Source organism: Caretta caretta, chromosome 1, assembly GCF_965140235.1.
Source record: "Caretta caretta isolate rCarCar2 chromosome 1, rCarCar1.hap1, whole genome shotgun sequence".
NCBI lineage: Eukaryota > Metazoa > Chordata > Testudines > Cheloniidae > Caretta > Caretta caretta.
The window spans coordinates 327,918,720-327,932,050 of record NC_134206.1 but is presented as its reverse complement, the minus strand read 5'-3'; the positions used below and the strand labels follow the sequence as shown (position 1 = coordinate 327,932,050).

The window sequence follows — 13,331 nt, the reverse complement described above, 5'->3', positions numbered from 1 at the left end:
TACAAAAAGAGAGAGCCGTGAAAAAGGCTCAAGGCTACAAAATGAATGGAAATAAAATACAAGAAAGAACCAGTTGCTGTCCCTACACAATCCCCATCAATAATACTGCACATTTGGATTTTTTTTAAAAAAGACATTGTCAAGATATTTTATGATCTGAAAACATTCTCCTCTTGCTGCTATTTATAAAACACCTTAGAACCTGAACACTGTTTTTTCCATCATACATATACTTACTGGTTTGCTATTGTAAGACTGCTCATGAGTGCAGGCCTAATATTGATTTAAAAAATAAATAAATAAAAAATAGAGCATTGAAGTGTGAGTTCATTTTAAAGTAAAATATACATATAGGGTCTGCAAAAAGATATAACGAAAAAAGTAGGTTAAATATTTTAGAATTATTAACCTTGTCAGTGACCTTTAGCTACACAATAATACCTTTTATCAAACTACATCAATGAGAAGACAAATCACAAATTCCGGATCCAGAAATCACAGCGGTAAATATAGTTTACTGAGCACTTTGTTCTAATCTATGAGAAAGATTAATATACTGTGTGTTATATTTATTAGGGAATGTTCAGTGATTGTAAAGTGACACAGACAGATGAAGTGACTTTTCTATCTTTAAAATGCAAAGTCCACAGACATCCTCTGAACGGAGTTCTGCAAAATAGGTTCACATAAAGGCACACACATAAGCATGTGCACGTCCACACTTTTAAAAGTGCAGCTGTAGCTTAAAGTGCCGAATGCACCAAATAAATACAAAAGGGGGACAGGACATTTGCAATGTAAATATGATGTTTTTCCTTCTTTTACAGGTTCTTGAAAAGCAGACTCCCTCCCCATGACTGCTGGTCCCAGCTCTCTAATGGCTGCAGCAAGAACTCTGCTGGCAACTTCACGTATCCACTACTGAATAGCCAAAGAACATGCAGGCTTAGGCTACCTGCAGAGAGGGATAGAGCAAGAGGTACAGTAAGTGAGCTTATTCCCAATATTACATGATTTTGTAATATGTTTTCTCCTTAATGTTATCTTCTCTTAAAGGAGGACTGTCCTTCAAAATCATGCAAAATAAAAAACATACACAGAGGATATGCTGAAACTTCCCTTTATTTGGGGCAGTTATCACCCTACCCTACATTTCTAAATTTATATCTAATTGAGTCTACTAAATGAAATGTTTAATAAGATCATACAGGAAAAAAATATTTTAATGCTGATGTAGTAGCCCCCCAATCCCAACTAAGTAATTCCAATTATTTTTGAGTGAATTTCATAGGGAAAAAGAGTCATATATTTGCATTACTTTCCTTTTTGAGGTTGTTGCCCTTCTCATCAACTTGAGGCCTCCTTGTCCTTAAGCAGAGGTGGGCAAACTACAGCCCGCGGGACCGTCCTGCCCAACCCCGAGCTCCAGACCCAGGAGGCTAGCCCCTGGCCCCTCCCCTGCTGTTCCCCCTCCCCTGCAGCCTCAGCGCACCGCCAGCGCTCTGGGCGGTGGGGCTGCGCGCTTGTGCAGGGCAGCGCAGCAGAGTGTCTGGCTCTGGCCGGGCGGTGCGACTCACAGACATACTGCTCTGAGTGGCATGATAAGGGGGCCGGGGGGGTTGGATAAGGGGCAGGGTGTACCAGGGGGCAGTCAGGGGACAGGGAGGAGGGGGCGGTTGGATAGGGCAGAGGTTCTGGGGGGGCAGTCAAGGGACGGGGAGCAGGGGAAGGTTAGATAGGGGGTGGAGTCCCAGGGGGTGGCTGGTGGGGGTCCGAGTAGCAGGGGGGGTTGGATGTGTGGGGGCAGTCAGGGGGCGGAAGTGGGAGGGGACAGATGGGGGGGGCAGGCTGTTTGCCCACCCCTGTCCGAAAGCCTCCATCATCACACTTCCTTGTTAGTTTCACTTCATATCAGGGCCTCTTAAAAAGAGGGAAACCTGAGAGATAGCAACTAACCCAGGATCATAAAGCAGGACTTTAAGAATTTGAGCCTTCTTAAAACGCGGCCATTTTTTTTTTTCATTTTTATTCCCACCTTCTTCCTACTAAGGATTACTCCTGTCTGACAAGACAGTATATTGATCTTAAAAAAAAGAACATGCCTTTTCCTCAGGTAGAATCTGCAATCATCAAAGCACCCTTTTCTAAGAAAAGACAGGCAGAGGGTCAAACTCTCCCTCATCCCTTCCACTCACACTGGGTACAGTTTGTGTCAATGCACAAATCCTAACCTCTCCCCTCCCACCTCGTGAAGGTGCAAGCATCCTCTATTAACCCCTCCTGGCCTGGAAAACATGGGACCAAACCGGAGACTCTACTTTAGATCTTCCACCGGGCAGCTCAAAGTACCAGAAGAGTCCCATGTTCATAAATTAAAATGGAAACAAATACAACGTAAGACTGCATGTGTGCCCAAACAGTAAGTTTACATATAAACATTATGTATATACCATATACAGACTCAATACCTGTGCACAACAGGTTAAGGATAGAGTTTTGCAAACACTTTAAATGCGCTAACTTTCATTGTTTAATGTTACCTATTTGATAGTATAGATTTCTTTTACAAAACAGCTTTTTTATATTGTAATTTTTAAAGGTCATAGAAGGATCTGAAAGTTAATAGGGTAGATAATATTGTTTCCTACTGTGCAGCAAATAAATTCAGTATATTTTCGGTTCAGGGAAAAGAAGGTGGATATTTTACAGTAATAATGAAAAACTGTATCTGACAGACTGTGTGAAAGTCTTTATTTGCTGATTTCTGACCCTATAAACTGCGTAACTAATGAACGTCAACTCAAATCACTAAAATAGTAGTATCTCACAATGCTCAAAAATCTCTGAATATTGTAGAAAGTTTACTGTGCATGCACAATATCCAATTTTTAATAGTTATCTTGACCTTTTCAGATTTACCTTTTTCCTTCAAAATACTTAAAACCATAAGGCAACTTATGAACTATGCACTTGCCAAATTTAATTTTTAAATTAAGGGCATTTTTAATGGATCATGAGCATAAAATGCATCTTTAAAATCCTTTCCTCCTTTTCTAATTATGTATAACAATAATTTAGAAACATAGGTTCATGTTGGTCAGCCATCAGTTTCTTCCCAGAGTTCATACTGTATTTTGACACACATTTTGAGCAACAATATATTTTGATCAGCCACCAGTTTGTCATAGCATTCGAGCTGCTAAAAATATATTCTAATTGGATTCACCACTTCATCACCGTATCCCTCACAGAAGCCCTAAAAATCACAGTTAACACCTGTTTCTTGTACTACTTTCACCCTGTCATCCTCTCTCCTATCACCATCACCATTTATTTGGCCTAACATTTTACAGTTTATATGATATCAAGGTGCAGGGGGATGGATAAACAAAACATCTTAGGCTTTTTCTTAATGACTTTCAATTTATACTCGCAAAAATAACCCAAAGCTTTTCTTACATTTCTCCATTTTGGAAAGGTGACTTAACAACCCACTCCCCCCACCATTTTCTGTATCTCTCATTGCTCTGATATTTTGTCATGCTAGAGCTAGTGAAAAGCAATATCATGGTTTAGTTCACATCTACCCTCGCTCGTGTCATAAATCCAATTAAACTGCTCATATGGTTTTAAAGCCATGGTTGCCCCACAGCACTCTCTCATTTTTAATTATTTGTCTTTTATCCTATCTATGTTCCCTTAACTTAGATTTCCAGTGCACTGCCATTATGTTTTATTATGTTTAACCATTCATTCAAATACATTTTAGATAACATAATTTCAGCTAAAGAAGCCTGCTTAGGTGTACTAAATTACTAATTACAATTCTGGCAACTCATTTCCGAAATATATAATACTCAGCTGCACACAGATGAAATGATTTAATTCAAATAATATTTTGATTTGAATTGATCTTATGTTGTCCTCAGTTGAAATAATTTTATTAACACAGGTTTCTGTTAAAATTAAATCTCAAGCAAAACAGGAGTGAACAGGTTTGGTTATTAAAAGCACCAAAATAGTCACTAAGAGGACACTGCATGTCAAAAATCTGAATGTCAAATATATATATATATATATTTAAAAATATTTATGTAAAATGAAACAGCTACTTACGATTATAATAATCTGACTGACAGATAAAATAATTGCTTTAAAAACACTTGAGTCATTTTGCCCTTACCTGCAGGCATGAACCATTATTACTGCATGCAGTGACTGTTCCATTTCCTAGCACAGACTTGAAGCAGCATCACATCTATCTTACAGAATGTGACTAATTTGTGTGTTTGCAATTCCTAAGCTATTTGCAAAGGACACTCCCTTTCAACATAACAGGATATTTAATGGTTCACCAAATTATATTTTCTACTAACCTAAATTGAACAGCAACCTTGGTAACTGTAAAATGATTTCCTCTAATACAAAGCAAAAAAAAAAGAAAATCTAATTTTTGAAACTGAATTTAGAAATCAAGATGCTTTTTGGGTGAAAACAAAAAACAGAACACAGACTGAACAACAGTATATATAAACCAGTAGTCTGCTGTATTATGATTTGCATGCTGCTGCTGATTAGACTTCATTAAAAACAAAAATCAATAACCCTTTGCAAAAAGACACAAAGCTTAACCAAAAACACAGATTCAATCAATACATTACAATAACCAGCATGCAATACATCAACAAAATTAGCAAACTGACAAGAAAAAAATGCCCTATGCTGCTTCTTTGCAATGCTACACCATTAATTGTTCATGCAAGAGATGTAGCTGTACCTTTCTGAAGAGGACGACTTCTCAGAGTTAACTGACATCAGCAGCTCAATCTTCTGCTTGATTTCTGGAAAAATCAGAAAATATTCACAACCAAGATTGCCTGCCCTGGCTTTCCAAAGTCTTATTATCAAATGATTTTTTCTTAATCCCTTTTGTTCAGAATGAGATCACGAGATTCACAGTACTTCTGTAAGGACTGATTCAATGGTGCTCGAAAGGAAAAAGCTCCAGAGGCATCAGGCCTTGCTAAACTATGCACATGACTGTTTATGAAAGCAGGAAGTACCATTTCTTTTAAGCAGAGGGGTGGTTAGTCTTTTGAGGTTGAGCTAACATATTTACTAGATGATTCTTATCATAACAAATTACAAACCGCTGCACAAATTCCAGTGTCCACGAAAAATCAAACAAATCATCTGGGGAGTAAATTATTCTGCAGCTTTGCTACCTGAACATATTTACTACCCTTAGGAAAATTCATTTCAAAAGGCCTGAAAAATATGGCTCTTTGAATTATTTTTGTCACAAAGAATGAAGTATTTAATAACTACTTTAATATATGGATCAGAAATCATAAACAGCATATACTAATATCTGAGTTTCTTAAATTAAGATTACAGGGTGCTCTTTCGAATACACTTTGAAGGCCAAATTTAGATGTACCTTCAATTTTTTATTCCTAATACTTTAATTGCCCCTCCTAATGCTCACAACCAATGAACAGCAACACCCATTGGCAGAGCGGGGCTGATACATAACACTTGTCCTAAAAGAAATGGCCTGACAATGTCATTTAGAACAGAAATATTGAGAGCCAGATCAATTTTACTAACAAACTACTGTTGGGAGGGGGGTGGGGGGCAGAAGAAAGAAATATCCCCATACCATCTGTGATTTCTATTTCATGAGATCTCAAAACCGAATACACATGGATGGTTTTAAAAATAAATTAAGATCATCACGTAGCCAGAAGGTCTGTTATTTAAATGTTTCAGATGAAAACCAAAGGGTACTATCATAAAATAAAGTTGACTGATTATAATTTAAGATCCTGTTTTCAATTGCTTATAACTTTTTGAAACTTTAATTATTCAGGCTGACCGTTTCCATGTCATGGATCTGCCTCAGGATACTGCATTTATGTTTCAGGTGAAAAAAAGTTCAGCCATTTCTGAGCAGGAGATTAAGAAAAAGCATGTTTTTCCCATGTTAAAATAAAATCTTACAACCATTTCATTAAGAAGCTAGCATTACCATGCTTTGGAACAAGGGCTTGAAATTTAGCAAGCAGTAGGGTGGGGGTCACCTTGCTGCCTGGGGTGCGTCTTTTGCTTTCCCCAAACTGCACAAATTTGGCTAAGTTATAAGACCCCAAAAAGTCTCAGTTCCCACATGCTCAGTAGAGGATTATTAGAATTTGGTAGCTAAATTTTCCAAAATACCCTGTCTGCACTGAGCATACTCCATCGTGGGGATTCAGGGTCTGAGCATGATTTTCCCTGCTATTGCCTCTCCCAGCCATTAGGGGCCATTAGCAGGGATAAGAAATGAGATGTACTTGCATGTGCCCCTGATGTTTCCAGGCAGGAAGTAGGAGGAAGCAACTTGATTCAAATGCAAAGGGGTGAGCTGCAAAGGGGAGGGAGGTGCAAAAACCAGAAGGGAGAGAAGAACTGAGAGGGTCAGGAGCCGCATGCAACAGAAGAGGGGGAGGAGATGAAGCATAAGGTTGGACAGAAGTGATGGCGGGGGGAATAGGAGCAGGCAGTGTGGAAAGGGAAGCAGAAGCTGGGATACACTGGAGCAGAGAAGGACAAGAACTGGGACCTGTGCAGGGGATAGAGAGGAGCAGAGATGGAGGAGGGCAGAAGTCAAAGTGTGGGAGTGTGGATAGGAGCAGAGGGAGGAGGGGCAGGATACAATGGGAACGGGGATAGGAGTGTTGGGATGGGGCACATTGGAGCAGAGACAGGCTGAGGAGGGGGAGAGGGAAAGCAAGGGCAGAAGGAACTAGAACCATTAGAAAACCCTTCCTGACAGAACCTGGAATTGAACCCAGGAGTCCTAAGTCTCTACACCCCTCTGCTGTCAGCAAACAAAAGTGAAATCTACTGCCAAAGCATGTGTCTCAATCCCCTCTAGTGGCTGATCCACATAGAGGACAACAGCCAACTACTTCGACCACTCTGTTAGCTCAAGTGGTAAAGGTCTCTCTGCACTATGAATCTGAAGGTCCAAAACGTGCTAACGACTCAAGTGGGGAATCAGTGTGGTTCCGTATGACAGAATTTCTGTTTTTCTGCTTCATTTAAAAACAAAACAAAAACACACACCTTAGGAGATGACAGCCAAAAATCTATGTTAAAAGAACATCACATTACAAACTCAAGCTAGAAAATGCCAGAATTCAGGTTGCCTGTGCAGTCTTAATTTGGTCCCCATTCATTCTATGCATGTGCATTATGATACAGACTCATGTCACATACTTTGCCGCTCTCTCCCCCCTCCCGAATGGATAGTACTCTGGGAATGAATCATGGTGGTGTAATGTAGGAGGCTGTTATCTATCGGACTGCTGACTCATTTGTTGCAGAAGTTGGAAGGTAGGTAGTGACTGAGGCTAGAGGTAGACTGAGGTAGAGACTGCAGGAAGAGAAAGGATGATCTTATGGTTAAGGAAGTTGAATGCCACCCTGGATAATTAGATTCTACCCCTGCCTCTGCCACACAGTCCCTATGTGATGCTGAATAATTCTCTTAAACTAAAGTGTTCACAGCTGTCTACTAATTGTGTGTTCCCCATTTTGTGGGTGCCCAACATGAGACATCTAGGGCCAGATTTGCAGAAATGCCAATCACTACAACTGAAGTCAACTGGAGCTGTGCTTTGAATATGTAAAGTTCTATAAAAAAATGGGCGGTGGGGGGGGGGTAAGTATTCTGAAGAAAAAAAAGGCTATAAGTATTTCACTTGGACACCCAAATTTAGTGGACATGGGTCAATATTGCCCCTACTATCTCTGTGGCTCAGTTCACCAGCTGTAAAATGGGGATAATACTATTGTTTAATCTTACAGAGGTGTTAAGATAAATTCATTAGTGTTTTCTAAACCACTCAGACACGAGGGTGAGAGCACCATAAAAACACCCAATCAAAAGTAACACCTAGGGCCACAAACTGAATGAGGAGGACAAAAATATTGAATATCTACCCATTCACTGAATGAGGCAGGAGTCCTGCAAGGGAAACAAATAGTACATGATCAAGTAAATAAAGACTATACAGTAACTCCTCACTTAAGGTCGCCCTGGTTAACATTGCTACATTGCTGATCAATTAGAGAACATGCTCGTTTAAAGTTGCACAATGCTCCCTTATAACGTTGTTTGGCAGCCACCTGCTTTGTCCACTGCTTGCAGAAAGAGTAGCCTGTTGGAGCTAGCTGGTGGGGGCTTGGAACCAGGGTGGACCAGCAGCCCCCCCCATCAGCTCCCCTTAGTTCCTTGTGGGCAGCCTCTCCCCACTGCCGTGTGCTGTTCCTGCCCTCTTCCTTGGAGCTGCTCCCGGGAGACTCCTGCTTGCTGTGCAGGGGAAGGGGAGTGCTAATGCCAGGGTGCCCCACTCCTTTACCCCTTCTCCACAGAGCCGTGTGGGGAGGGGAACTCAGAACCAAAGGAGCTTGCTCGCAGCAGCTGCTGTCTCAACTTGCTGATCTACTTTAAAAGGCAGTGTACTTAGAGTGGGGTCAGCGTATTTAAAGAGGCAATGCGCATCTCTCTCTCTCACACACACAGTGTGTATCTGTCTCTCCCTCCCCCCCGCCACACACACACACACGATGTGTGTCTGTCTCTCTCTGCCATGCTGTGTCTCCTCCCTCCATTCCTGTTGCCTTGTAGAGTGTGAGGCTACATTAACAACAATGAGTTAACCCTTGAGGGCTCAGCCCAGTGCTAGTTCATCATTTAGCAGTAAGGCATTCCCTGGAAAATATCCCACCCTCTGACTCCACCACCTCAACCAAGCTTCACAATCATAATTGCTGTATACAGTATTAAATTGTTTGTTTAAAACTTATACTGTGTATATGAGAGAGAGAGAGAGAGTCTGTCTTCTGTCTGGCAAAAAAAAATCCCTGGAACCTAACCCCCCCACTATTTACATTAATTCTTATGGAGAAATTGGATTCACTTAACATCATTTAACTTAAAGTAGCATTTTTCAAGAACATAACTACAACATTAAGTGAGGAATTACTGTACAGTGCAAGTCAATATAATTTGGGGTTTACACCTGAAAGGAGGTGTGCACATGAATGCTGGGTACATTCCCGAGCTGAGTCCTCCCACGCAGACTGATTTCAGTTTGTGTCTGCAGGTGGGTGTGGCCTTACCTGTGTGTTTGCTAGAGAAGTCTTGAGGGCCTGGCACAGCAAGGACAGGGTGAGGAAGCCCAGGCTGGTGGAATGGGCGGGCTCAGTGGGACTCCAGTATATCAGGTGGCATCCCAGACCGCAAGTCCAACCCATCACACTCTTTATGACAGACCTTAACATATTTGAAGACTGATATCTGGTCTGACTTCTTTTCTCAAGACTAAATATTCCCAGTTTTTTAACCTTACCTCATAGGCCAGGTTTTCTAAACCTTTTATCACTTTTGTTGCTCTCCTCCGGATTCTCTCCAATTTGCTCACATTTTTCTTAAACTGTGGCACCTAACTTGGACACCGTACTCCAGCTTTGGCCTCACTAGTGTCAAACAGACTGGAACAGTTACATTCCATGTCTTGCATATCACACTCCTGGTAATACACCCCAAAATTAAATTAGCCTTTTTCATAACTGCACCACATTGTTGACCAGAGGTGTAAGTAAGCCAGTACACACCCGGTATGGCATACCTGCAAGAGCCGGTGTGCCGCACCGGGGTGGATCGGCTTCCACAGGCGCAATTTAAATGGCCTTCGGCTCCCAGCAGTGGCTGGAGCCCCCGGCCCTTTAAATTGCTGCCAGAGCCCTGGGGTAGCGGCAGAGGGGCTGGGGCAGCAATTTAAAGGGCCCGGGGCGGTAGCAGCGGCCGGAGCCTCGTCCCTAGAGCCCTGCTGCCAGAGCCCTAGAGAACTGGCGGTGGGGCTCCGGGGACGATTTAAAGGGCACAGGGTTCCGGCTACCACTGGGCCCTTTAAACCGCTGCCAGAGCTCCCGGCTGCTGCTGTTACCGCGGCAGGGGGAGGCACTTACCAGTACAGGGTGGGCCAGGGCTGGCTCTGACTCCCACAGCCCCACCCCTTCCGGGGGACAGAGCCGGCCCCAGCCCAGCCCCGTACCGGTAAGTCCCTAGACTTACTTTCACCCCTGCTGTTGACACATATTCCATTTGTGATCTACTATAGCCCCCGGATCCCTTTCTGCTGTACTACAAACTAGCCAGTTATACCCCATTTTGCATTTGTACATTTGATTTTTTTTTTCCCCCAACTGGTCATGCTTTGCAGTTGTCTTTACTGAATTTCATCTCGTTGATTTTGATCAATTCTCCTATTTATCAAGGTCATTTTGAATTCTATTCCCATTCTCCAAAGTGCTAGCTACCCCCCCAGGTTGGTGTCATCCACAAATTTCATAAATATACGCTCCACTCCATTATCCAAGTGATTAATGAAAATATTTAAAAGTACCAGACCCAGGACAGACCCCCTTAGGTGGGACCACACTAGATACATCCTCACAGTTTGACAGCAAACCATTCAAAACTACTCTTTGAACATGGTTTTTCAACCAATTGTGCCTCAACCTTACAATAATTTCATCTAGTACACATTTTCCTTGTTTAATTTTGGATATCAAATTAAATTTATTTTATGCTATCTGTACTGTAAAAATTATTGGGAGGAGAAGAAAGCTGGAGATTTTGACAGCCGAGTAGGAGACAATTGGGGCTTTATCAGCAAGTAAGAATGAGCGGTGATTTTTGTATGCAGGAGACAGTGGAGTCTTAGGGCTAGTCTACACTGAAAAGTTATATCAACATAGCTACATCTCTCAGGGGTGTGAAAAATCTACACCCCGACACAGTTAAGTTAACTTAACTCCCCGTCTAGACATCACTAAATTGACAGAAGAATTCTTCCGTCAAGCTACCTACCACCTCTTGGGAAAGTGGATTACCTACAGTGATGGGAGAATCCCTCCCACCATTGTAGTAAGTGTCCACAGTGAAGCGCTACAATAACTCAGATGCAATGCTGAAGCTATGTCACTGTAGGGATTCAAGTGTAGATATAGCCTTACTGGGGAAGGACATACAACTGCCCCTTCTGGATAAAGGTGAAAGTGACAAATCTGGAGGAGGAGGCAGAATTAATATACCACCCTCAAACCTCTGACAACTAAATAAATATCTCAATATCTGCCATTGTGTGCAACGACAGGTAAGCAGAAATCGCATTTTGTTCCAGCTAACATAATCAATAATGAATTATTTAACCAAGTTAAAACTTAAATTAACATAATTGAATTTCAGTGTCAACTCTCTTTGGGATGAATGGAAGCAGTTCATGCTTCTCTCACAGCTATTGTCTCAAGCTGTCTACAGATTTAGGCACATATCACTGTGTTGTTTCACATATGGTTCACATTCTGAAGATTAACACTGCAGAAGAATTTTCTTTTTAAATGAAAGCTTAGATTCTAGACCACAGTGAAGCCACCAATTTTTAAACAGCCATTATGCACATTGGCTATGCTATCAAAACTTCTGAAACCAGAACTCTCCCACCACTTACTTAGCCATCATTCTAAGATAAACCTTGGGAGAACAAACTTCTAATGCAAGTCAAAGGACAAAAAAATTGAGACACAATTAAACACAGCAGCCAACATAAATACAGTACTAACAGGTAGGCCTGGTAACCCAGTCTACTAAGCTGTCAAATAATGTCAAATGACCAATCAACTGATCGCCTATTCTTTAACCAGTCAAATATTGTCAAATATTCCAGCAAGAATGCCCTGATGTAAATGGCAGCCTACCTTATGATTGTATCATGGTGCTATCTGTTAGCAACCTACTTAAATGTCTTGATCACTCATTTTATGACCATCTGTTGGAAAAGAGGCAAACTAATTGAAAGCTGAGCATCTTGACTGGCTAGAGTATTCTAGAACAAAGCGTATGTATGTATGTGTATATATATCTTTATTTGTATGCTAGACCATCAATGTAAATGGCAGTTTACAAAACAAATTAAACAAATTAAAAGACTTGGCTCCAGGCATGAAGATTTTACAATCTAAACTGTCACTAGACAAACTTACAGAAATTAACTCAGAAGCGGGGCGGCGTGTACAAGCACCACGACTTTCCCTTAACAAACAAAAGTTTCACAGCTATTAAACTCCAACAACTCTCCAACTCTCCACAAAGCAAACAACGCACACTAAATACCCATGTAAATAAACCCCCCACTCCTCCCCTCTCAACAAAAATCCCGTACACAATATACACACATAGCCAAACCTGGCTGAGAATATAAAAAGTTCTATGCGTATGAGGGGGTGTGACATAAAATCTTTGTGAGGCCCCTCTCTTCCTGAAGCTGCTTATGTTTCATGCAAAGAGGAGGGGGCATCTGCTTCCTGCCCCATATCCCTCCACATGAGCTAATAGTCTGTAATGACTGGGAAGGAGAGGGCAGCATATCCAAAAACATTTTGAGTGGCTGGAATCTTCTGGAACAGCAGCAGTTAGAAACAGAACTGAATTTCTACTGACTGGCTGAAATACAAGAGATACTTCATAATCTAGAGTGCATTACAAAAGTAAAAAGACATTAATGACATAATAAATTAGGTAGAGCCAGGGAAAACAAAAATCATTTGTATGAATTTTTTTTCCTAGACATGAACATGGAAAAACTGTTAAAGCCAAGTACAAGCTCTGTTCTTCCACATACATAACACACTTAGAAAGAATGGAGAAGCACTCATTGAATTCTTGTGACATATGTCCACTGCTGTCAAATTTAGATTATTGCAGTCAAACAGTAAGGCCTGGTGTAAACCGGGGGGCGGTGGGGTGGGGAGATCGATCTAAGTTATGCCACTTCAGCTACGTGAATAATGTAGCTGAAGTTGATGTACTTAGATCTACTTACCGTGGTGTCTTCACTGCGGTAAGTCAATGGCTGACTCTCTCCTGTTGACTCCACCTGCGCCTCTTGCCCTGGTGGAGTACCGGAGTCGATGGGAGAGTGCTCGGCGGTCGATTTATCGCGTCTAGACTAGACGCGATAAATTGAGCCCTGCTGGATTGATCACTGCCCGTCGATCCAGTGGGTAATGTAGACAAGCCCTAAGAAGGAGAAAACTGGTCTCCATCAAGAATTGTTTTCTTCTGTGCATTCTTCCTTCTACTTCATATTCAGCAGCATCATCTTTTGATGAGAACAGTGATATGAGTGACAGTGAAAGGAAAGGTAATTTCATTTCTTCATTTTCTAACAAGAATTTTTCTACTCCATCTGCTTCAGCGTTGAAAACTCCTACTCCTG

General features: G+C 41.5%; 1 protein-coding gene across 9 annotated transcripts in view; it reads right to left on the bottom strand.

The window, feature by feature from the left end:
* The window catches only part of SRPK2 (SRSF protein kinase 2), a 310,269-nt gene that overhangs the window by 210,486 nt on the left and 86,452 nt on the right, over nucleotides 1–13,331 (bottom strand). For 4 of the 9 annotated variants that reach the window (XM_048836391.2, XM_048836382.2, XM_048836389.2 and 1 more), the window contains one exon: nucleotides 4,778–4,841. The exons of 4 other annotated variants lie outside the window; for them this stretch is intronic. In XM_048836391.2, coding sequence (XP_048692348.1) covers nucleotides 4,778–4,815 — 38 coding nt within the window. In that variant the 5' untranslated portion in view covers nucleotides 4,816–4,841. Of the gene's footprint in view, nucleotides 1–4,777; nucleotides 5,018–13,331 lie in introns of those variants that run through there. One more of the 9 variants, XM_048836388.2, reaches the window with a different exon arrangement.